We start from the raw sequence: 24,166 nt of genomic DNA on the forward strand, positions 1-24,166 counted from the left end.
TAATAGTGCTATCGGTACATTCATTTAAACTCAGTGATTGAGGGTGATAGGCACAGTGAAAATGTTGCAAATGGCATAAGCTTGTCAGACGTATTCAGTAAAATGAGTTCCTCAATCACAGTAAAGTTCAAGAGAGTTCCTTCCTCAAGTTGGTGTAATCATATAATCTTTTCCCAAAGGACTTAACCACTGAAGAGGTAGTTACTGTTTACAAAGGAAAGCCTCAGTGCAGTGAGAAAACCTAACTAACTAAAACATATTTATATCCTTGAGATGGGGATAGTAGCTATTAGGAAATTCAGTTGCCTGACTTCAGATGCACCTTAGGTAATTTGAAATGGACAGGAGCCATGTGAACAGGCTTATATTTTGGACTGTGCGACAAGCACATGTGGCCTTATTACTGTTTCTTCACCCATATTGATCTATGAATGCTATCATTTTGTTGGTAGACAGGAACCATGGTTAGGAGTAGAAATTTTAGTCTGATTGGATTGGGTTGTTATTTGGTCCAAACTAGAGCTTTCTATTGCTCTCAAACCATCCGTTACTAAATTTCCAATCCTGTTTCTCTTTTTCTGGGCCCAATTGTTGGGCCTCTCTGGCCAGTTTTTCTAAGTTATCAGTTGGAGAAATGTCCCCTTTATCCAAGCACAGATGTTTGTCTCCTATTGGTTGCTTTAAAAGCAGCATTCTTCACAGAAATACCAGCCAGATGACTTCCTTTTTTGCCTAGTGTCAATGTAAGAGTGTCTGGAGTCTTAATAATGCCATGTCTACCATTAGTATAAATGTTTTCTGTCTTGTCTTTGGCTAGGATACAGGCCTGCGTGAGAGAGTACAATTTGGTTTGTGGAGATGTAGTAGCCAAAGGCAAAGGTGCCACTTTAATTACATCAAAGTGTGTTGATATTGCATATCCAGCACAGTTTACCTTTTTACTTTTTAATGACAAACCATCAGTGATGTCAGACATCACCAGTGAACCATGAGGTGTCAGCATTTTCCAAAGGAGGTTTTTGTATATCATCACAAGGATTGAGGAGGTATTCTGTTGGTGTCAGACTGTTGTGAACTTCATAAGTAACTGAAGGAGGAAGAGTTGCTGGGTTATGCTTATTACAACACGGGAGAGTTTTGTGGGGAGCAGTCAGCAAATGGTTTTCATAGGATGTAAGGCAACTGACTCAAATGTCGAAAGGTAATTCAGGATGACTTCTATTGCATGAGATACAAAAATGATTACGAGGTAATCTGCAACGATTACTTCAGTGGCCTTACCCACAAGAGCACTGGCAACAATCACTCTAAGGCAAGGAGGGTATCCCTATGCTACCTTTGGGGTCCACTTGTTGGCTATGATACCTTATGGGTGGTCTCCATGTTTTTAGGTGAATACCTCAAGGGCATCTCCTTCCTTCTCATAAACATAAAGGAAGAAGGTAATCTGATAATGGGAATGTCCAAAGACAGGTTGGTTTGTTAAACTCCCCTTTAAAGCCATGAAGCCTTTTGTTCATAGGCTATTGATTAAATCTGGAAAGAGGTTCAGAAGAATCTATTTGAATCTTGATGGAAAGTGCACTATGAATTTTGTCAACATCAGAACTTATGCATAAGGAGGATGGTATCTAATTCAATAGGGATGATTGGTCATTGTCTCCAGGATCAACTTTAATATTGTCAATACAGGGTAAATAAATTAATTCACTAGGTTGACTTTTTTTTTTTTTTTTTTTATAGAGGCATGTTTTATTTATTTATTTATTTGTTTGTTCATTTGTTTTGTTTATACATGCACTGGGTACAGTCAGAAGCGCGGGAGGGTGAGAGAATTCACCAGAGCCAGAGCGGGGAGCAGAACAGGCAGAAGGACCGAAGTACACTGCTGAGGGGAGCAGCGGGTGGCAGGAGAGGTCTGCGCACCATGTGGGACCCTCCTCCGGTGGCCGGGGAGCAGCCGGGAATCGAACCGGCGCCGCAGAGGCTGCGGGCAGCTTCGCAACCCAGCGCTCTACCGCTGCGCCACCGGGGAGGCCCACTAGGTTGACTATTTTGACATTTACTGTCAACCTGTAGAGTTATTTCCCCCTTTGAGATAAAAAGAGCCTGCATGTTGCTTTCCTAAGAAGTCCTGACCTAATAGATGAGTAGGGAATGAGGAACTAAGGAGGGAAGGATGGTATCTCGCAAGGGGCCTAAATGAAAGGGAATAGGCTTAGAAACAGGAATTATTTTTTAAAAGAAGTCAATTTTGAACTATTTTAATACTTCAAAGTAGGTATTCTCATAGCTGTGGAGTTAAGCAACAGTTTATGACTAATGTCAGCAAGGACGGAGACTTATTTCCAGTCTTTCCCAGCTGATTGGGAAACACCCTTGTAGTTCTTCAGCATCCTGACAGCAGGAATTAGAACTTTGGAAAGCTCGATTGGAAGATTGCACGTGTTTAAAACTCTTAAGTTTGTGGAAAACTCTCTTCCATTGCCCTGGTTTTTTGCAGCAATGGCAAAAACTAGGAGATTTTTTGGTTCTGCATAGGTACTTTCATTTGACACAGTTGAAGATGAAAGATCTTAATAGTCTTTCTTTTAGGTGGCTCATCTAAAGTATGAACAAGCTAATTTGCTATGTTCAATAAATCTGAATAGACAGTTTCCCATTCCATCCAGTTTCTTCTAATTAAAAGAGAAAGGTTTTAGTTTAGTCCATTGACATATGTAGAATTGAAGGTCACATGTGTTGATCTAGTATCAAAAGGTAAACATAAATTTTCTTTGAAGATAATTTAATGCCAATTATAATCATGAAAAGGCTCACCTATCTTTTGTGTATAATCCTGAATTTTATTCCAATCAATAGGCTTAGGAAAGGCTGAGGAAGTGGCTTAGTGAAGTCTGCCAATTCAACTTTTTAGCCTTTTGCCAGAAGTTAGGAGTTTGTTTACCTAAGTCATTTTGAGAGTTTTCCCATCTGGTAAATTTCATCCAAAGATTGGCTTACCCCTCACCAGCAACCATATGAATTCGTCAATGCAGGTAAGAAAAACCAGACCTGTAAGCTTGCATTATGATGTTGAATTCTTCAGCAAATTTATGAGTATCATCCATTACTTTAGGAAACTTGTTAGGTATGGCCTGCAATTCAGTCTTAGGCATGAGATCTGAAGTTTGTCTGGATCCTCAAAACACTTAACTTTGAAAGGGCAGTTTGTAATGAGTTCAGAGGATGAAGGCTCAGGAGGACCCTCGGCATATAAGGCTAGTTCTGTAAAAGAAGTAGACTAAGATTCTGTAAAAGAAGTAGACTAAGTAGGCTAAGATTCTGGAAGGGTAGCAGGCTGTCCAGAAAGGAAAGGCTGAGATAGCTCTGGAGGTGGGCCTGAGCACAAATAGGGAAACTAAAGCCGTGAAGTTAAGTGACTAAGGCCACAAAACTGATAATTGGTAGAACTGGTAAAAGGACTAACCTAGCTCCATCTAACTCCAACCTTGCTGTTCTTCTTTTATGCATCTTAAGCACTTCAAAAATGTAAACTTTTTAACCCAAAATAAGCCTTATAAATTTCTGGTTTTATGGAATTTTTAGGTTAAGTCTTACAAATTTGTAGTTTTATAGAAAGTGCTAATGGGTAAGGAATACACCCTACTAAATTACAGATTTTAATTTACCCCTTACCAGCTTGAGGCCTTTTCTTGGTTCTGGTTCAGATTGTTGGCTCACTTTAATTTAGTTTTGGAGGGACTTTTGTCTTTTAGGATACATTAGCAAAATCCTGTTCTTTGCTTTTTAATCAACATCTGAAGTTGTTCACATTTGTTTAAACAGGTGAAGCTGAGCCCAGATCTCCATGTACAGCTAATCTGATCAAACATTGTGGAAGCAAAAGAATCTGGAAAAAACTCAAGACCACAAAACTTACTGACTGAAAACATTGTATTGCTCATACCAAGATTAAGAGTGTTTGGTGAAAGACCTTTTTATTCTGCTAAATCATGACAGAGGCAGAAGAACAACAGAAGCCATGGAAGTCAACCTTTTACTCAGAATTACCTAAAGTGGTGAGAATTCAATACAGACTCCATAGAGTGATTGCTAATTATAATGACATCTGTGTTGTTTCTTTTCCCAAAAGAAAAGTAAAATTTATAGCTAGAATTTATGAACTTTTACAGTTATATATCTAAATCTAAAGGCAGTTGGCCTGGTTCTGACTACAAACACCAAATACTTGATATGATGCTGTGAATATAGTGAATACTTGGTAAGTTTTTTACTGATTGTTTTCTCTTGTTTTAGGAACTTCATGCCCACTTGAATGGATCCATTAGTTCTAATACCATGAAGAAATTAATAGCCAAGAAGCCAGGTCTTAAAATCCTTGGTGGAATGACCGTCATTGACAAGGGAAATAAAAGAACTTTAGATGAGTGAGTTTGGTGAGATTGTGGACATACTTCTTTTTCCCTCAGTCACTATTTTGAAACTGAAAACTGTATAATAAGAATTCACATTTAAAAAAAAAATTATGCATACAAGAACTGGGGTACAGGCCAGAGGTATGGGGGGGTGAAAGGATTCACTAGAGACAGAGTGGGGAAACAGGCAGATTGACCGAAGTACACTGCTGAGGGGAGCAGTGGGCGAATTAGGAGAGGTCTGCTGCATCATGTGGGTTAGCTCCCTGGCCGGCGGGGATCAAACTCGTGCTACAGTGGCTGCAGATAGCTTCATAGGCTGTCTCAACCCCTTGCACCACCAGGGAGGCCCAGAATTCACGTTTTGATAGTTAAAGGTATAGAGTAGTCTGCTCATATTGAAGCCCATAACTTGACATAGAACATTATTCCAACATTCAGACTATTGGCAGTATTTTCAGTCATTCGTATTGTTTGTGAAATTTTACTATATTGGAATATTCTTTAGATCGAAAATACAGGCTTATAGATTTTTTCCCCCTGATTACTGTTATCAGCAGAGTGGGTAGAAAAGAGAAACTGTTAATCCCCACTTAAAAATATCAATTATTGTTATATTTTCAGCCATTTATTTAACCCTTATAGATGAATATAATTTTTGAAATGCCTATTGTAGTTCTCTAGAAATATATAATTACTGTTAGTCTAAAACCCATTAATTCAGCTTAGTGAGTTTATTGCGAATGACAAGATTTTGATGACTAAAGTATGTCAACACCTCATTTGTGTACAGATGTTTCCAGATGTTTCCAGTTATTCATCAGCTTACTACTGGCCCTGAAGATATTCTAATGGTGAGAAATGAGTCAATTTTTGTACTATTTTAAAAATTAAGTTATTTATGCCCTTCTTTTGTTGCACGTGACCTTTTGCTTTCATCAAGTGTCTGATGAAAATGTTTCCTTTTTTATGGCAACTTTTTTCAAAACCAAGCATGACATTTGCCTGAGAGCTAAAAGCAACTGACTCCTAAAAGACAGGAGGAAAGAACCAACATCAATGTCTTCTATTAGTTAGAGCACAGTATGAGGGAGAAAATCTGGTCCTGTTTTCCTTATATAATATGGCATAATAAGTATTTGACCATAAGTGAATCTTTGATAAGGCTTTATCAGTATTTCTTGGGAGGCTTTTAATTGCCTGGGTGGAAGTTACATCGCATGAAGAAACTCAAGGTACATAGTGATTCAATGATCAGTCCCCTAGGGGAATTAGGCCTTTCTTCTGTTGATGGAAGCCTAGAGAACACAATGTGTTCTCTTATCTGATAGACCGTGCTACTAGAGCCTGATGTGGAAGACTGATTCTGTATCATTGATCTGACCAGGATGACATTTTAAAGTATTCTCTTTGTAAGTGGAGAATGGAAAAATCCTATCAGTGTTCTTAGCCACTAGAAAAAAATGTGAAGTAGAAAGTATAACCTGTGTTTCTGGAGAGCCAACTTTTGACTGATCAGGAAAGAATTTTTCTCCTTGGCTGAGACTGATCCTCATGATAAGTATTTAAGTAAATCAGTCACCTTTGGAGGAGAGTTATAAAGTTCAACATAAGTTACCTGTGTTCTCATGGTGTTCGAGGCACTGTGCTAAAAACTAGAAGATATAAAATGGTGGATGGACATGGTCCCTTCCCCTGAGGAATTTATAGTCAGCTGGGAGAGACAGACCCATAAACAGATACAACCAACACAGTGTGTTTAGCTCTTTGTTAGGGACATACACAGGGAACTGTAGAAACCCAAAGAAGCATTGTCTAGTCAATCACCTGGCAGACACCATTGCACACTGTGAGTGTCCACCACTAGGACTTTGGTCTCACTTTCTTTTGTTGAGTGTCACAGACTAAACTGATAAAATTTTAGATTCTGAGAGTTTAATACTCCATGGGTACAATTATGCCACGCTCATTATTTTTCACCTTTAGAAATTGGTGAAAAGCTTCACTAAATTGAGATGAGATGAGGAATTATAGTCAATATATTTGACTTAGTGCTACTGGGATGAACACCTGTAGGTGGTTCAGATGATAGTGAGTTGCCTCAGAGAGTGAAATTAATAGCATTTACATAGAATATATGAACCATATATAGGAATAAGCCAACAAATGGATTGTTTATAAATATGGAACTGAAGGTGTGGGGAATCCCATAAAAGTCCAGTCAAGGTAGCCTGGGTATAATTTCAACAGGAACATCACTGAAATAAGTGCTAGCTTTTACATGTGCCAGATACTGCATGATTACATTCTTGGTTTGTTTTTGTTTTTTTTTTTTTGGTTGGTGGTTTGTTAGGACCACTTTCTGAGGTGAGTATTTTTATTCCCTTTTTGCAGGCCACAAAACAACAACAAAACACCTGAGCTTAAAGAGATTAGGTGTAATTTGTTCAAGGTGAATCGCAGAGAGTAAGTGACAGAATTGACTATCTCCCTCTGGTTTCCAGAGTCTGTTTTTTTTCTCATTTGAGATTCAAGATATGTGGTCTTATCATATCTCAAGTAAGCAGAAACTTAATGAATTGTGATGTACTCTGAAGAAAGAACTTGAGTAGTTGTCCTCAGTCCAGAGTACAGGAGAGAAAAGCACAAACAGCAAGAGTTGCCCTCACTACCTGTTCCTATGTGGAGCAGAAGGGACTGAATTTGGTGAACACAGATGTGAACCCCAGGGAAGTGAGCTTGGACATGGGCTATGGATGATTCTGCAAGTCACACTTTGCCCTAGAGAAATGTTCCTGAAATTGCTCTCATTCCACACTTGCCAGCAACCATTGGGTTTCACAGGTACCTCACCAGCAGGAAGGGGGAAACGCCAGGATTGTAGATGTGATCGCTTCAGTCTCCAAGCAAGACTACCACTTCACACCCTCACTTTCACCCCCATGCACACATTAACAAACTGGTTTCTGCATTTGTCTCTTGTGAGCTGAGATAGAGTAAGTTGGTCTCTTTGGGTTCTGTTCATTTCTGCGTCAGTGACACAATCCAAGTTCCTCAGCCTACAAAGACAAGGCTTATGCTCTAGTGGTTGCAGTGGCAGCACTGTAGAGTTCCATGGAGGCCAGCGCCCTTGATGATGGCACAGAGGTTGCCAGGTCATGCTCACCATTACAGGAAGCAGTGGTGTCTTGCTTGATGTCAGTGATGTCACATGATTTTGAATGTTGTTGTGTTGTCCTGAGTTGTATAGTCTCTTGAGACTGATTCTCCAGAACTCCTGGCAAATCAGCCACTCGTAGCGTGTATGTTATAATTAATTTCATGTTAACATTAGTTTTTTTAAAGAAAGAAAAAAGATGAGACCCAGACATTGCATTGCAGTGACTCCACTGAGGTAGTGCCACCCTGTTAGGCATTGTCGGCACAACCAGCCAACCACATTCCTTTGCTAGGATGCTGCAATTGCATGCCCATGTGCATCTGTTCATACCAGGTTGACACTGGGATGCCATTTCCAAGGACTAATAAGGACAGCTTGTCACAGCACCCAACTTAGTCCTTTCTCTTCTATATTTGGTATATTTTAGGATTGATGATGGAGAAGGAAAACATGTCTTCCACCTTGACATGTCAGTCACGCTGGTCATTTAATAATTGTTGGATTATCAAGATTTGTGCTGAATTGAATATTGTTTCAGTCATATTATCACACATTTTCTTTGGATAATAAATATTTTCTTTGCCTAAGAGGAATTTTTCTAAGTAGTTATAGAGGGAATTTAATCCTGCCTGAAGAACTTCTTGAAAAATATAACTTATTCCTAAATAATTGAATAGGAACCTTAAGCCAATGGTACATTAGTAATGCCTAATCATTTTATCTGCATAGTTCCATATGTAGCTTTCTAGTATTCACACTTATAGATGGTTTTAATTTTGTTACATTTCTGTTTTATCAGTCTGCTGTTATGAACACCAGAAAATAGAGAAATGGTTAAAATAGATAAAAAGAGAGAAAAGAAACAAAAGGTATAGATTTGGATTAATTCGGGAGTGTGGAGTGTGGGAGTTATTGCAAATACTGCATTTCTGTCATGGTCCCCATTGTGTGTGTGACCAAGAGGATAATCCTGACCACAAGGGAGAATTCCAATTTTTTTTTTTTATTTATTTAAAGAGCAGGTTTATTAGAAAAGGGATAGGATAGTAAAAGACACTTGCATAGACACAAGCGGGCAGGAAGAGCTGCCCCGAAAGGGACAGGTTTGCTGAGAGGCCTGCATGATTGCAGGCAGGTGGCCTCAAGGAGAGTGGCCTCCGCTGAAGGAGGTCAGTGAAGAGAACCCCCTGAATAGTACAGGTCACAGGCAGGCAGGAGGCTGCTGCCCTACGGAGGGAGAGTTGGTGAAAGGAAGCACCTGCATAGTCACAGACGGAGTGCTACGAGAATTACAAATTTAATAAATGAAATAAAGTGGTAGCACTTGGGACCCTTACACTAACATTGTCAATATTACGGACATTGCCTATATCATCAGGTCACAAAAGATGTCATTAAAGAATTCGCAGATGATGGAGTCAAGTACCTGGAGCTAAGGAGCACACCCAGAACAGAAAATGCCACAGGTAGGATTTAATTACTTCTCAGCAAATGTATGTCTCCTTTCCTGTATGCTTTGATCATTCATGTGTTTGCACATTAAGAATATGAAGTACTTAGTTTTACACTATTGTAAAAAATTTACACTATTGTAAAAACTAGCTGTCCAAGTCTTCTGATGTATATTAATGATATACATTATTTATGATGGAGTTATTCTTAAGTTTAAGAATCAGGTCAGGAATTATCTATTTAAGGGGAATTAAAAGACCTATAAAATTTTTTTTTTTAAAAAAAGATTTATATTATTTATGCATACAAGAGCTGGGGTATAAGCCAGAGATGCGGGGGGTAAGAAGATCCACCAGAGACAGAGTGGGGAACAGAACAGGCAGACCAGCTGAAATACACTGCTGAGGGGAGCAGCGGGCGAGTTAGGAGAGGCCTGCCTCACCATGTGGGTTTCTCCCTGGCCGGCCAGGGATCGAACTCATGCTGCAGAGGCTGTGGATTGCTTCATAGTGTGGTGCTTAACCCCTTGCGCCACCAGGGATGCCCTAAAAATTTATTCTTGTTTGTTTTTTCTTACTCTCAGAAAAAGATGCTTGCTCCTTATAGTTGCAGGTTGCAGGTTGTTTTAAACAGAAGCTAATTTTTGCTCCCTGCTTCAAGGATTTTTGTGACAATCACTGACATAGGTTATTCAGTCACTCCTCAGAGACTGGTAGTTTCTTAGGTCACCAGCAAACTGCGATGTGGTAAAACCTCTCTGGGGAGAGATAAGACGATCTGGATGTGGTCTGGAGGAATTTCCTTCGACCCTCTTTCAATAGAAGAACAGCAACAAGAGAGATCTTGTAGTGTCATTGGATCGCTCTTGGCTCCTTGTCTATGACCCAGACAGGCCTAGCAGGTCATCTTGCACCCTAACATGTGTAGCCCAGTCATCATTTGGGGGTAAAATTCCTGTAATTATATACAGTAAGTAAATGTAGAAATAGGACAAGTGGAAGATTCTTGTCTCACATTTTTAAACTCCAGAATCAGTTTCAAGTAATGCCAATGAGGGCAATGAAAGGAGAGACAAAAATCTGTCAATTATTAGAGCTAGTTTGCTCTTCAAATGGAGATTCAGAAGGGGATGATAACCCAAGTATGCAACAATAAGGGAATAGCTAAGTAAAAGTTGGAATAATATTCAAAATATTTGCAAAAATGCTTTAATGGCATTGGGGATATGCTCAGAATACAGTGTTACATGACTGACTTTATTTTTCTTAATATACATATGCCTAGTAGCATCTCATCTATTAAATTTTATATATATTTATACACACACTAAGGAAAGCAGAGAATGTTATCTCCAAATTGTAGGATTATAGATTGTTTTAATTTTTCTGTGTTTTATTAGAGATTTTCTAGCCAAAGTAAGCATTTAGTAATTGGGGTATACAAGAGTATTTTAGAGAAGCTGGTTCTGAGAGCCTCCAGAAGAAAACTTGAGCCCCTAGCCTTGGGAGAACATTGTAGTGCCTGAGAAGAGACTGAATGGAAATGGGAAACACTGAGGTTGAGTGGGATTAAGGAAAAGACAACTCAGTAAAGTATTGTTTTCTGAACAAATAGAAAACATGTTGCTTTTAGAGGAAAGTGGGGAGGGGGGGTGTCTTTTTTTTTTTTTTTTAAAGGATATGCCTTAGAGCAGGACGTGTTCTTATTTTCCTAGAATAAGCATTTAAAATTTTATAGCAACTTGTGAGTAATTTTATGCCTGCTGTTCTAAGATTTTAAATGGACTTGTAATTATCTTTTTTTTTTCATTTTTCTAGTCTTTCAATTTTATTAAAATACAATTAGCATTTACTAAAATGTATCCATAAAAGCCATGTTTTAACTTCTTTATAACATGCCCTTGTTATAACATAAAGTGAAAATGTAGTTGTTAATACTAAAACTGGATGAATAATTGATGATCTCTTGATATGTGTTTTTCGTGTGTCCCTTCTAGGAATGACGAAAAAGACTTATGTAGAATCCGTCCTTGAGGGCATAAGACAATCCAAAGAAGAAAACTTAGACATTGACGTTAGGTAAGAAGCTTTGTACAGCCCTCCCTAGTGGTATAGAGGTTAAGTCTCAGCACTGTCATTGCCACGGCCTGAGTTCAATCCCTGGCCAGGGAGCTAACCCACATAAGGCACAGCAGACCTCTTCTGTCTCGCCTGCTGCTCCCCTCAGCAGTGTATTTCAGTAAAATCCGCCTGTTCTGCTCCCCACACTGTCACTGATGAATCTTCTCACTGCCTGCACCTCTGGCCTACATCCCAATTCTTCTATGCAAAAATAAATAAATTTTTTTTTAAATTTTATTTATTTATACAAGAGCTGGGGTACAGGCCAGAGGCACAGGAGGGTAAGAGGATTCACCAGAGACAGAGCGGGGAGCAGAATAGACAGATGACTGAAAGCACTTCTGAGGGGAACAGCGGGCAAGACAGGAGAGGTCTGCCACGCCATGTGGGTATCTTCCTGATCGGCCGGGAATCAAACCTGCACTGCAGAGGCTGCGGACAGGTTCACAGCGCTGCACTCAACCCACTGTGCCACCGGGGAGGCCCAATAAATAAATCTTAAAAAAAAAAAAAAAAAAAAAGACACTTTGTACTTTAGTAGTCACCTTAGTACAATGTGAAATTTTACTGTTTTTGAGTGTAATGGATTTTTATATATCAACTTTATCTTGTCCTAAAGAAAACGACTCAATGTTTTTAAATGTTGTTTAAACTTGAGTGCATGCTGAAGTTAACTCAATTGGCAATAAAGTATTACTGCTTTAGTGAAGGATGGTTTCCCAATGCTGTTAAGCTAAAATCCAGACTTCTTACTGTGGCTACAAGGTACCACATAATCTGCCTCTCTTAACTCACATAATCTGCCACATAATCTGCCTCTCTTAACTCAGCAGTCTCATCTGCTCCACCCCTCCTCAGTTTTATGTACTAACCTGCTCTCTTATGCCAAGACTGTCCCCCCTCAGCACCTTCATACTTCCTACTTCATTTGCCTAAGGCACACTTCCACCATGTCCTTGCCTAGGTGACTCTTCAGGTCTCAGTTTGTCTGTCACTACCTCAGAGGTGCCTTCCTTGACCATTCCCCTAAATCTTCTAATCACCCCATTTATTTCCTTTATGGCACTCTTTATAACAAGATTAGAAACCATCTTATTACATTAGTGTTATGTTTCCCCTCTAGAATGTAAATTCAGTGAGGCCAGGAACCTTGTCTTCTGATTCATTGTTCTATCTCCAGTACTTAGAAGAGAGTTAGCATGTTGTCAGGGCTCAGTCAGTCCTTGAAGGGAAAAAGGAAGAAAACTAGTTATATGGTTGCAGGACATAATCTTTCATAATCAAGCTTAATAAACTAATAACCCAATAATAAAAGATAAAAATAGAGTTCAGAAGACATGCAAGAGGCCAATAAATGTATAGATGACTATTTAAATTCTTGAATCAAATGGATAAAAATATTACCAGTAGTAGTATTTAGTTTTAGTATATAATCAAAAGTAGTAAAACCTTTGTTTTTTTTTATAAACTCTGTTAATTATAATGCTTTATTATTTATTTATTTATTTATGCATACAAGAGCTGGGGCACAGGCCAGAGGTGTGGAGGGGAGAGGATTCACCAGAGACAAAGCAGGGAACAGAACAGGCAGATCGATCGAAGCACACTGCTGAAGGGAGCAGTGGGCGAGTCAGGAGAGGTCTTCTGCGCCATGTAGATAGCTACCTGACCGGGGATCAACTCACGTTGCAGTGGATGTGGAGCAGCTTCATAGGTTGAGTCTTAACCCCTTTCGCCACCAGGGAGGCCCATTAAAAGCTCTTTAAATAACACTAAGTATCAAGATTTATTTAAAAAAAAAAATTCCCGGGCCTCCCTGTTGGCTCAAGGGGTTAAGTCTCAGCACTGTGAAGCTATCTGTAGGCTCTTCTGCAGCACGAGTTCGATTCTGGCCAGGGAACTGACCAACATTGTGCAGCAGACCTCTCCTGTCTGCCCACTGCTCCCCTCAGCAGTGTATTTCAGTCAGTCTGCCTGTTCTGCTCCCCACTCTGTCTCTGGTGAATCCTTTCACCAACCCACCCCCAGCCACCTCTGGCCTATACCCCAGCTCTTGTATGCATAAATAAATAAATCTTTAAAAAAATGTAAAATAAGGGCCCTTCTGAGATGTAGAAAGGAAAGTGCTATCTGTGGAGCCTTTTGAGGTTTGTAAACATCCAGGTCCCAGAGAGACCCAATACATAATTTCTCTGGTTTGTCCTTCACCTTGGCTTTAAGTCCTTTAGTGTCCCTTTCAGCCTTTCTCTTGGGCATGGTGGCTACAGTGGCAGAATGTAGGCACTGGGCATGGAGATGAAACAGATGTGGTCAGTCTGGGGGTCACTCTCGCTTTTTCTTCCATTATACTGTTATAACAAAAAGTAGAAAACATCCTAAAGTGCCCAGCAGTCAGAGGGTAATGACAAATACTGACTCGCCCGCTGCTCCCTTCAGCAGTGTGCTTTGGTCGATCTGCCTGTTCTGTTCCTTGCTCTTTCTGTACAAATAAACAGTACATATGATTTGTTTTCTAGCTCTTATGGCAGTGTAAATTAAGTGAAAATAAAAGACATTGCATTTTATATGTTAATTTCAATTTCGAAAATATATGCTGGGGAAACATCTTAATTACACAGTATTAATAGGAATTCTTCACATATTAAATTATTTATAGAATTCCAACAAATATGTGAGTGAATTTGTATCAGTTACTAGATATATGTTAGAATGTTACCAATTTTGTAACCCCTATTGGAATAATGAATGTAAGCCTCCTCATGAGAGCACCACCTATGAAGTACTCCTGCCAAAATATTGAATCAATCTGATTAAGCCTCTAAACTAGATAGTTACCAATTTATAGAAAATATAAGAGACAGAAGACATGTGAGCAGTGTAAGGATTCCAGACTCTTATAAATTTTATAGGACAAATAACCTAGTTTCATCAGCAAATGATTTGCAAGAAAAGAGGCAGGGGGTGGAAGGAGTGACTACAGATTAAAAGAGACTCGAGTTTCATTCACCAACACATTTAGATCCTGAATCAAACTGTAAAAATAAAAATACAAGAACAAAAACATGTGACAATTAAAAGTTTGAACACCGTCTAGATAATTGATGCTTTTTAGGAATTTATCTCATTCCCTCTGGTAAAGTAAGATGCATGAATATCCATCATCGATCTTGTCAAGCTATTCTTCTTTTAGTAAGATGTGTACAATAGAGACTGCCATGCCCCTCTGGTCTCACACAGTGTTGTCTTTTTCATCTGTAAGATAATTTTCAACTGTGTTTTTCTTACATTAAAGGTATTTGGTAGCAATTGACAGAAAAGGTGGCCCTTCAGTAGCCAAGGAGACTGTTAAACTTGCTGAAGAGTTTTTTCTTTCAACTGAGGATATAGTTCTTGGTGTTGACCTCAGCGGTAACCCAACTGTAAGTTTTTTTCCTTAATACATTTTGTTTCTAAAAGGTAGAAACAGCTTGAGGGATTAAGCTTAATTTGTTGCATTCACCATTATCAAGAGACTGGATGATAACATCGTCTCTCCTGGACGACCAGAATGTCTGTAGCATTTGTTCTCAGCCAGGGTTCTGTGAGAGAATTAAACCTCCTTAAAAAAGAAAAGAAAAAATATTTTCATAACAATATGTTTATTTTCTCCATTCCTCTAAAGATGGCACATAACTAATACTATTCTACATACATAAGAGCAAATTAATTTCATACAATGGATATCTAAAGCTTATTCTTGGTTATGGCTGGGCTTAATTATCTCATTCAACCATAGTTGAAAAGACTAGCTTATAGCTTCTTGAATGTCAGATTCAAGCAGGGTGTCTCAACCATAGCACTGTTTTTTGGTCCAGTTCTTCATCTTGGGAATTGTCCTGTGCATGGTAGAACGTTCAGCAGTATCCTTTACCTCTCCCACTAGATGCCAGTAGCACCCTCTAATTGTAATGGCCTGGTTGAAAACTATTGCGTTAGAGTCCTTTGAAATTTATTCTTCTGACTTTGTCTAGACCTGAAGTGTATTGCCGTTGATAGAAACTTTCTTTAGTAAATCAGGTGAGTTCTCTTTTTCAGTACTAGTTTCCTTTGTAGAAATAGAACTTGGCAATTCCTATATATATAGCTTAGCCGATTTACAGGTAAGGTTCACAGATAATTAACAAAATGATTTTTTTTTTTTTTGAAAAGCACTTGTAGCACTTAATGAACTTTCCTCCTTATGACTTCAAGCCAACAGGACACAGTCCCTCCCTCCACAACCCCCCCCCACACACACCCTTAATATTTTCTTCAGTTTTTTTTTTCTTTCTTTTCTTTTTTTTTTTTTTTTTAATTTTGTGTAGCACTGGGTATAGGCCAGAGGTGCTGGCTGGGTCGGGCATGGGGGATAAGAGGATTCATCAAAAACAGAGTTGGGAGCAGAATAGGTGGATTTACTGAAATACATTGCTGAGGGGAGCAGCGGGTGAGACAGGAGAGGTCTGCTGTACCATATGTGGATTAGCTCTCTGGCCAGGGATTGAATTCAGGCCATAGCAGTGATAGCGCTGAGACTTAACTCCTAGGCCACCAGAGAGGCCCTCTTAGCTTTTCTACTGAAGAATTTGGCCTTCACCATCACAGGCTGCTTGGGGAGCTTTCCCTTCCCTAGAACTCGGCAGTAGCCGAGACATACCATACCAATGACTGGAGCAGCTTCAGTCTTATTTGGGGGGGGTATTTACCTGCGTCTGCTCACTGACCAAGGTCCACAGTCTATGAAGGTTGACACCAGGGCAGAAGCTCTGGTTCCTCTTCAAGTGGGTAATGTCCCTTACCAGCTTTCCCAGAGTAACCCGGTGATATTTGTCAAAGTCAATTCTGTCCCCAGGTGCCATCATAGATGGCATAGATCCTGGGGTGTTTCCTCTTCTTACCAATGTGGCTGTGGCTCATGTGGCCCCAAAGTTTCCCTCTCTTCTCCAGTCTGCATAGCATGTTGAAAGCCAGGATAAAAGAGCACAACAAGATTCTTGAGGGTAAAGACTGTGTCTTTACCAGCTTTGTATTCCCCAAAGTGTTCAGCACATTGTAGGTATTTTATAAACAAAATGTGAGAATGAATCAGTCTACCTTTTTTGCCATTGTTTTATTCTTTTTTTCATTGGGACATACCTGATTTCTCAGTTTGCCCAGAATTCTCATAATCCTCATTTTAACTTGTTTTCAAGGCAGGAGAAGCAAAAGATTTCTTGGAACCTCTTTTGGAAGCTAAAAAAGCAGGTCTGAAGTTGGCATTGCATCTTTCAGAGGTAACTAACATTGTAAAATTAGGCTGGAAAGAGTAGATTATAATGGAAAAAATAGGCTCATTTGTAAGTGTCTAAAAGTAAACCTGGTTTGGAGGAGCGCTTTTAGAAGGGGAAAGTAGAAATATTTTAAAATGTAAATTATAATGATAAATATATAACTTGCTTTAGTCCCTTATATTTCTGTTTTTATGCTTCCTGGGGGTGGCTGATGACTTGCAATGACATCTTGCTAGAGAACATGCAAGAATTTCCATCATCCACCTTGTCTTGCAAAAAGTACCAGTTCTTTTCACTTGTAGAAAAGAATTTCCTTGCCTACTGGGAGGATCCAATATATCCTGTGCACTAAAAAAGGAAGTAGCTCACCATCATTTTAATAAAATTCACCAGGGAAACCAGGTGCCCCTCATCAGCCCCCAACTCCTTGGAAGCACAGTGGCAGATAGTGTACAGACTGGATGGAGAACAGTTTCTTAAGCACATCCCGTGAAGCAAACAAGGGACTCTACTACTCTTATCCACACTTCATATGGATATACTTTCTGCTGCAGTGCTTCTACTTGTTTCTGTTCTTTCTTTCTTTCTTTTTTTTTTTTTCTTTTTTTTGACATACAGAAAAGCTAAGCATGAATGAATATAACATGATGGATTTGGATTTGTTTCTTGAACGCAGGACATGGTCCTTAGTATACTTACCTAGTGGGGTTGTTGTGGGTGTTAAATAGGGTGATATATAGAAGTTGACCATTATGATCTAATGATTAAGGGGAAAATTGGAGCTTCTTGTCAGTACTGGTATTTTTCATGTGTTCAAGCAGAGGGTCATTAATTTAATGCAAAATCTTTAATCTAGATTCCATGTTTCTACACTGATCAAAAAGATCTGTATTCATAGGTCCTCCTGTAGCTGACCTGATACCTGATTGAAACCATTGCTTAGTATAATGGAACAGCTGACCTGTGCTGCTCTGACCAGTTACTTCTGGTCTTCATACACAATATCAGAACCTTTGCATCTGTTGCTTTTCTTGTTTGAGCCATTAAATAGAAAATATTTCGACATGTTATGTTCACTTGTCTTTTAGACTATCTAGGAGATAAATAGCAAAGCTAAACATTTTCATGGTGGTTGTGATATATATTTTTTTAAAGGTTTATTTATTTATTTATACAAACACTGGGTACAGTCAGAAGCGCGGGAGGGTGAGAGAATTCACCAGAGCCAGAGCAGGGAGTAGAACAGGCAGGACCGAAGTACACTGCTGAGGGTAGCAGCGGGCGGCAGGAGAGGTCTGCGCACCATGTGGGACTCTTGCCCGGTGGCCGGGGATCGAACTGGCGCTGCAGAGGCTGCGGGCAGCTTCGCAACCCAGTGCTCCACCGCTGCGCCACCGGGGAGGCCCCTGTTGTGATATGATTTTAACTAGCCTTGTCAAAAAACATGAGCACATTGTATGGAGAGTCTGGACCTTAGAGTCAGATGGGACCTTAGCAATACCATTTACAAGTTCTGTGACCTTGGACAACTATTTTTTTCATGCTTTATATTTTTAATTACAAAAGGTATATGTATCTGAAGAAAACCCAAGTATAGAGAATTACAATGTAGAAGGGAAAAATGAAAGGTCCTTCCAATTTCAGTACTGCTGCCCAGAGTTAATACTATTAACAGTTTTGTGTTTATATTCTTGCAGGCCTTCTAATTTATATGAACACATAGATGACATGTACAACATAGAACACACTAAGACATAGAGTGTTGTGGAATTTTGATATTGAAAATTAATTTTTTCTGAGCTTTAATTTATTAATCTCAATACTTTGTAAGATTCCTGAAAGACTTAAAGGGGAATTTATGTGAAAAGGCACAAAGTAGGTCTTTAATAATTTTTTATTGTTATTATTATTGCGTCTGTACCATTGAAGTGATTCTTGGAGAACGTTGTGAAAAGAATGGGAAAAGGCAAAGAAGAGAACTGGGAGGTGTGAGTACTTTAGCTTTCCAGACTGTCTGCATTAACTTCTTGAGGGACAAGATATCTGGCTTTATAGAAAAGCAAATATATATATATATATATAAAGAGAGAAAGAGAGAGAGAGAATATAATCCCTGAAAGAGATTATTGATCTCCTCTCCCCTCTTTTTGAGATTCCAAACCAAACAAAAGAAACGCAAGTACTCCTGGATCTTCTTCCTGACAGAATCGGGCATGGGACATTTCTGAACTCTGCTAAGGGAGGATCCCTGGATCTGGTCAACTTTGTGAGGCAACACCGGATACCACTGGGTAAGGAAGGCTGAGCAGCACTTCAGGTCCTCCAGACAACCCTCCATTCCTAACTTCTTCCACCCCCAGCTTGCAACCTGTCTATAGAGAAGTGCTGTTCTAAAAATATAAATATCATTTTGAAAATATAAATATAATTTAACCTCACTTATGTAACATAGTTTTAGCTTCCATTACTATATAAGCTCCATGAGAGCAGAGCCATAGTTGTCTCATTCTCTGTTAAATTACCCCCTTCCTGAGACTCAGAAAATATTACATTAAAAAAATAAGGGCCAGCTGGTGAAATGACTTTGACCAAATTAACCTGTGTTATGAAAATATATAGCATTTATTTAAAAATTAAGAATTATGGAAAATTTCAAGATATTTTATGTCTGTTGGCCATTATGCACTTATTTGTATACTTGTGTATACTGAAGCTGTTTTTATTTCACATCAAGTATTTATGACATACCTACTTTGTTCTAGTCACTGCTCAAATTGCTGGAAGTAGAGCAGTAAATAAATAAAACAGACAAGGTTTCTTTCTCAATGAACTTACGTTCTAGCATAGGTTAAGAGAGACAGTAAATAAGTAAACAAGAAAATATCCACATTAAATTCTTTGAAGAAAATTGAACAGCCTTATATTGAGATAACCACTTTACCCCCTTCTGATTGGATAGTCAGGGAACGACTTTCTGAAAGGAAAAAAATCAGTTGACTGAAAACTTTTTTACTGAATGATCAATTTGCTGAATGTATGGATTTACCATTTTGAAAAAAATAATTGTGTTGTGTGTTTTTTAACTATAAGAGTGTTGAGTAGTTTATAATGGGTGAGATTTCTTTTTTACTAAGGGAATTTTTAAGCATCCATAGAAATGGAGACAATAGTAAACATTTGCATAGTGACCTTACTTGGTGTGGCTGTTGGCTCTGCTCCAAGCAGAATGTGGGAACTGGTTGGGTTTGCCTTCCTTTGGACTGAGTGGCCTTGTGTTGAGGCTGCCCTACCTAAGTGAGCAATGAAGTGTTCTGGCCAGGGAGCCCGACATGGTGTTTCAAAGCAAGAATTTGCTTATAGTGTAAATCATCCTTCGGGTGGACCTAATCTGCAATAGGCAGTGAATGGGTGGTTGTTTGAGTAAGGAATTTCCTTTGAAGCCATGGAAAAAGTTCATTTCTGCTCTTGGCACTTTCCAATGCTATAACTTTCAAGCCATTTTCCTATCTTTATTTTAGACTCTACCATAAGATCAGGAAGTAACTTTTTAAGAATTCCTTCTGTTCCCCTGCCTTTTTTTGTGGTGACTAGTTTATAATACTGCTCTTTCCTTTTCATTTTGGTAAAGTAAGAAACACATGGCCCTGAAGGGTATATTCTTTGCCTGATACAGTAGTTGCCATTAAGTTGTAGCACTTATTTCCTATTTCCTGTATAACTACACTGATTGAACTATAACATTTCACACAAAGAAAAGGTCCATTTTTGTCAAATAATGAACTAATGCAAATTAGCATAGTCTGGAAAGATTTCTTATGTGTACACTTGGTGTACACTACAGGAGTTCACTTATCTACTTTTTTTAAAGATTTATTTTTATTTATACATAGAAGAACTGGGGTGTGGGCCAGAGGTGTGGGCCGTGAGAGGATTCACCAGAGACAGAGTGAGGAGCAAACAGGCGGATCTACTGAAATACACTGCTGAGGGGAACAGCCGTGAGACAGGAGAGATCTGCTGCGCCATGTGGATTAGCTCTCTGGCTGAGATCAAACTCAGGCCTCAGTGGCTGGCGGTAGCTTGATAGTGCTGAAACTTTAACTCCTGTGCCACCAGAGAGGCCCCCACTTACCTACTTTTAATAAAAGACTTTTTTCCTTCTCTCATCTAGAACTCTGTTTGACCTCAAACATCAAAAGTCAGACAGTTTGGTCTTATGACCAGCATCATTTTGGATTCTGGTACAGCATTGGCCATCCTTCTGTGATCTGTGTAAGTGCGAAGTATTTTGCTTCTTTTTCATCCCCGAGTTGCATTAGGTCAAATATTCATTACATAGCTGACTGCCTTGCAGACCTGAAGGTAACGTCCCAGAGGAGTGGAAAAGAATTGGAACATGAGAGACAGCAAAGGGCCAGAGTGACTATGGTTTGGCTTTGTGGGAAAAGGTTCTAGACAGTACCTGGAGGTATTAGAAAAAAAAATTCTTGCTCAGCATACATCCCTTGACAATCTGCTTTATTTCATCTACGGAGTGTCCTGGGCATGGATGTGTTTTCAGAGCTTCTTAGGGAATTTTAATATGCAGCCACGGTTCAGGAGCTACTGCTCTGCTGTTTTGCTTTTTAAAGGAGAAACAAGTCTGTTTAGTTATAGACATTATTGGAGATATTTATAGGTCCCTACTTAGAAGCAACTAAATAGGAAAATAGATTCCAAACAAAAAGTTGTTTTTAAAAATAATTTCCTTGTTAATTTTGAAATTTTCTTACTTATATTGGCAGACGGATGATAAGGGTGTTTTTGCAACAAACCTTTCTCAAGAGTACCAGCTGGCAGCTGAAACATTTCATTTGACCCAGTCACAAGTGTGGAATCTGTCTTACGAATCCATCGACTACATTTTTGCTTCTGACTGCACCAGGTCTGAGCTGAAGAAAAAGTGGAATCATCTGAAGCCCAAAGTGTTACATTTTTAATCTCTTTCAAGTATGTATTGCAACCAAGATCTTCCTGCCATACTCCACTTTATTAATAAAACGTCCATCGCTCCCTTTGAAGCCTAGTAGGCAGGTACCATGGGCTCCTTACTCATGACAGATGCCCAGTAAATGTGTTGAACTAATTAGCAGGCTCTGATGGGTTGCATAGCTTATTACCTCCATGGTGCTTACTAGAAGGGACTGAAATGTTGCTGCAGACTAAACTCTTCTTCCACCAGTGATTTAGACTTAACAGTTCCCTCCCATTGATTGAGAAAAACCAGTCATTTTCTCACTGAGAAAAGTTTTAGAATTACTAACCCAAATAAAGTGAGGAATGATGGCAAAACAGATTGCCACCAAGATCTTCATACCTTCCAGCTTCTAGTGACAAAAATCTCTGTGTTTTGTTGTGTTCCCCTTATTCATACTTGCTTCAAGTAAATATTCCCCAAACTGTTAAAAAATGAATTTGATATCAAGGTATGCTTGAATAGTTTTGTTCCTTAAATGTATTTTTCCCCAGTACTACAGGAAGTTAAAGCTGATGATACCCTTAATTTTAATTACTAAAGGTGTCTAATAAACTTTGTCTTTTATGGAACAGGGTAGAAGGAAGCCCTTAGGTTTCTGAGGTTCTTAGACATGTTTGAATCTTTTTTAAAAAAAGATTTATTTATTTATGCATATAAGAACTGGGGTACAGGCCAGAGGTGTGGGAAGGTGAGAGGATTCACCAGAGACAGAATGGGGGACAGGACAGGCAAACTAACTGAAATACACTGCTGAGGGGAGCAGCGGGAGAGACAGGAGAGGTCTGCTGTGCCATGTGGGTAGCTCCCTGGCCAGCTGGGGATCGAACTGCTGCAGAGGCTGAGGATAGCTTCATAGTGCTGTGCTTAACCCTTTGCTCCACCAGGAAGGCACCTTGGATATGTTTATAACCTTGAATAGCATATTCTATACCTATCCAACCATACAGACATTGCATAGTGAAAAATTATGGTTTATCCATAAAATGTCAGTATTTTATAGGCACTAAAACTTTAGTGCCACGAAAGTGTTCATTGTGAATGAAAAATGTAGTTATAAACAATTTTATAATCCATTTTTGTTTAATATATATGTGTATGTGTATATAAAAGCTAATGGGATGAGTAATTTTAATTTGTTAACTTTATCATGTTCTGTTCATAGTATAAAAGTTATTTTAATCTTAAGTAGCTAGTCTTTTTTTTTTTTTCCCTCACGTCAGAAGGGTAATGTGCCGACGTCGTAACAAGGTTTAAGGGAGGCACATCTCACACAGCCGTGTGAACACCCAATCATCATGCTTATGAACTGGAAAAGGATCTAAGTAGCTAGTCTTAAGTGAGGCAGCGTAAGGGCATAAATGTTTCTATTTGAGGTTCTAGAATTTAAAATATATATAAATTGGCTGGTAGAGAGCATTTATGAAAAACTACAGCACTGTCAAATAATAGAGAAAAGGGGGCCTTCCTGGTGGCTCAAGGGGTTAAGACACAGCACTATGAAGCTACCCACAGCCACTGCAGCATGAGTTCAATCCCAGCCAGGGAGCTACCCACATGGAGCAGCAGACGTCTCCTGTCTCACCCGCTGCTCCCCTCAGCAGTGTATTTCAGTCTGCCTGTTCTGTTCCCCACTCTAGTGAATCCTCTCACCCCCCACACCTCTGGCCTGTACCTCAGTTCTTGTATGCATGAATAAAATAAATCTTTTAAAAAAAAAAAAAAAGTATCAGGCCTCTCCGGTAGCACGGAGGGTTGAGCGCTGCACTGTGAAGCTATCCGCAGCCTCTGAAGTGCAGGTTCGATTCCCCACTGGCCAGGGAGATTCCCACATGACTCAGCAGACCGCTCCTGTCTCGCCCACTGCTCCCCTCAGCAGTGCCTTCAGTCCTTCTGCCTGTTCTGCTCCCCACTTTGTCTCTGGTGAATTCTCTCATCCTCCCACGCCTCTAGCCCGTACCCCAGCGCTTGTATAAATAAAAATAAATCTTTAAAAGAAAAAAGTATCAAGATAAAGTCACAAATGAGACCTAAGGAGGTAGTTGGAGAGACTCACAGCAAAGAACAGGCCCTTTGAAACTAAGCCTAGATTCCTTCTACCAATAATACCAGGTAACCCACATCCCACTTTTGTCTTTAAATCACCATCTTATACTTACCTGGTCACCACTGCAGCTGCTACTTTTGCTTTCTGTTTCCAAGTGCATACATAGCTTGTATCTTACCTATATATCAAATGAGGCCAGAGGCAAGGTGTGCAAATGACATGGAATGCAGCTTCATTTTGCACACATTAGTTGCATATCAAGACTACTAAACTCAGTAGAACTTGGTCCTATCCCTTTAATGTTGCCTCCTCACTTAGAAACTCTCAGTGCCATCGTTGAGCAATGAGAATTTGTGTGGTCTAAAAATTATTCAGGTGGTTGGTGACTTACAGTATGAGTCATAGGGATATAGATCTTAGTCTCTAGAATGGAAGTGAATGTTCTTCTAGCAAAGGTGTCAAAATATTTTTTTTTAAGATTTATTTATTTGTTTGTTTGTTTGTTTGTTTATTTATTTATTTATACAAGCACTGGGTACAATCAGAAGCACGGGAGGGTGAGAGAATTTACCAGAGCCAGAGTGGGGAGCAGAGCAGGCAGAAGGACCGAAGACACTGCTGAGGGGAGCAGCGGGCGGCAGGAGAGGTCTGCACGCCATGTGGGACC

General features: G+C 39.4%; 1 protein-coding gene and 1 non-coding gene across 6 annotated transcripts in view; one reads left to right on the forward strand and one right to left on the reverse strand.

The window, feature by feature from the left end:
• ADAL (adenosine deaminase like) overlaps positions 1-24,166 on the forward strand; it is a 32,406-nt gene that overhangs the window by 4,116 nt on the left and 4,124 nt on the right. For 2 of the 5 annotated variants that reach the window (XM_037502332.2, XM_037502334.2), the window contains exons 2-12: positions 2,863-3,038; positions 3,829-4,061; positions 4,300-4,430; positions 5,212-5,272; positions 8,957-9,044; positions 11,027-11,108; positions 14,443-14,569; positions 16,361-16,441; positions 18,591-18,729; positions 20,610-20,710; positions 21,223-22,982. In XM_037502332.2, coding sequence (XP_037358229.1) covers positions 3,996-4,061; positions 4,300-4,430; positions 5,212-5,272; positions 8,957-9,044; positions 11,027-11,108; positions 14,443-14,569; positions 16,361-16,441; positions 18,591-18,729; positions 20,610-20,710; positions 21,223-21,417 — 1,071 coding nt within the window. In that variant the 5' untranslated portion in view covers positions 2,863-3,038; positions 3,829-3,995 and the 3' untranslated portion in view covers positions 21,418-22,982. Of the gene's footprint in view, positions 1-2,862; positions 3,039-3,822; positions 4,062-4,299; positions 4,431-5,211; positions 5,273-8,956; positions 9,045-11,026; positions 11,109-14,442; positions 14,570-16,360; positions 16,442-18,590; positions 18,730-20,609; positions 20,711-21,222; positions 22,983-24,166 lie in introns of those variants that run through there. The other 3 variants (XM_037502333.2, XM_037502335.2, XM_054701041.1) reach the window with 3 other exon arrangements.
• On the reverse strand, positions 22,670-22,773 carry LOC119239669 (small nucleolar RNA U13). The gene has a single exon (XR_005123946.1). It is a non-coding gene; the product is annotated as a small nucleolar RNA U13 (small nucleolar RNA).

This window comes from Talpa occidentalis, unplaced genomic scaffold, assembly GCF_014898055.3.
Source record: "Talpa occidentalis isolate TD23 unplaced genomic scaffold, MPIMG_talOcc4v2.1 talOcc4.11, whole genome shotgun sequence".
NCBI classification, from domain to species: domain Eukaryota; kingdom Metazoa; phylum Chordata; class Mammalia; order Eulipotyphla; family Talpidae; genus Talpa; species Talpa occidentalis.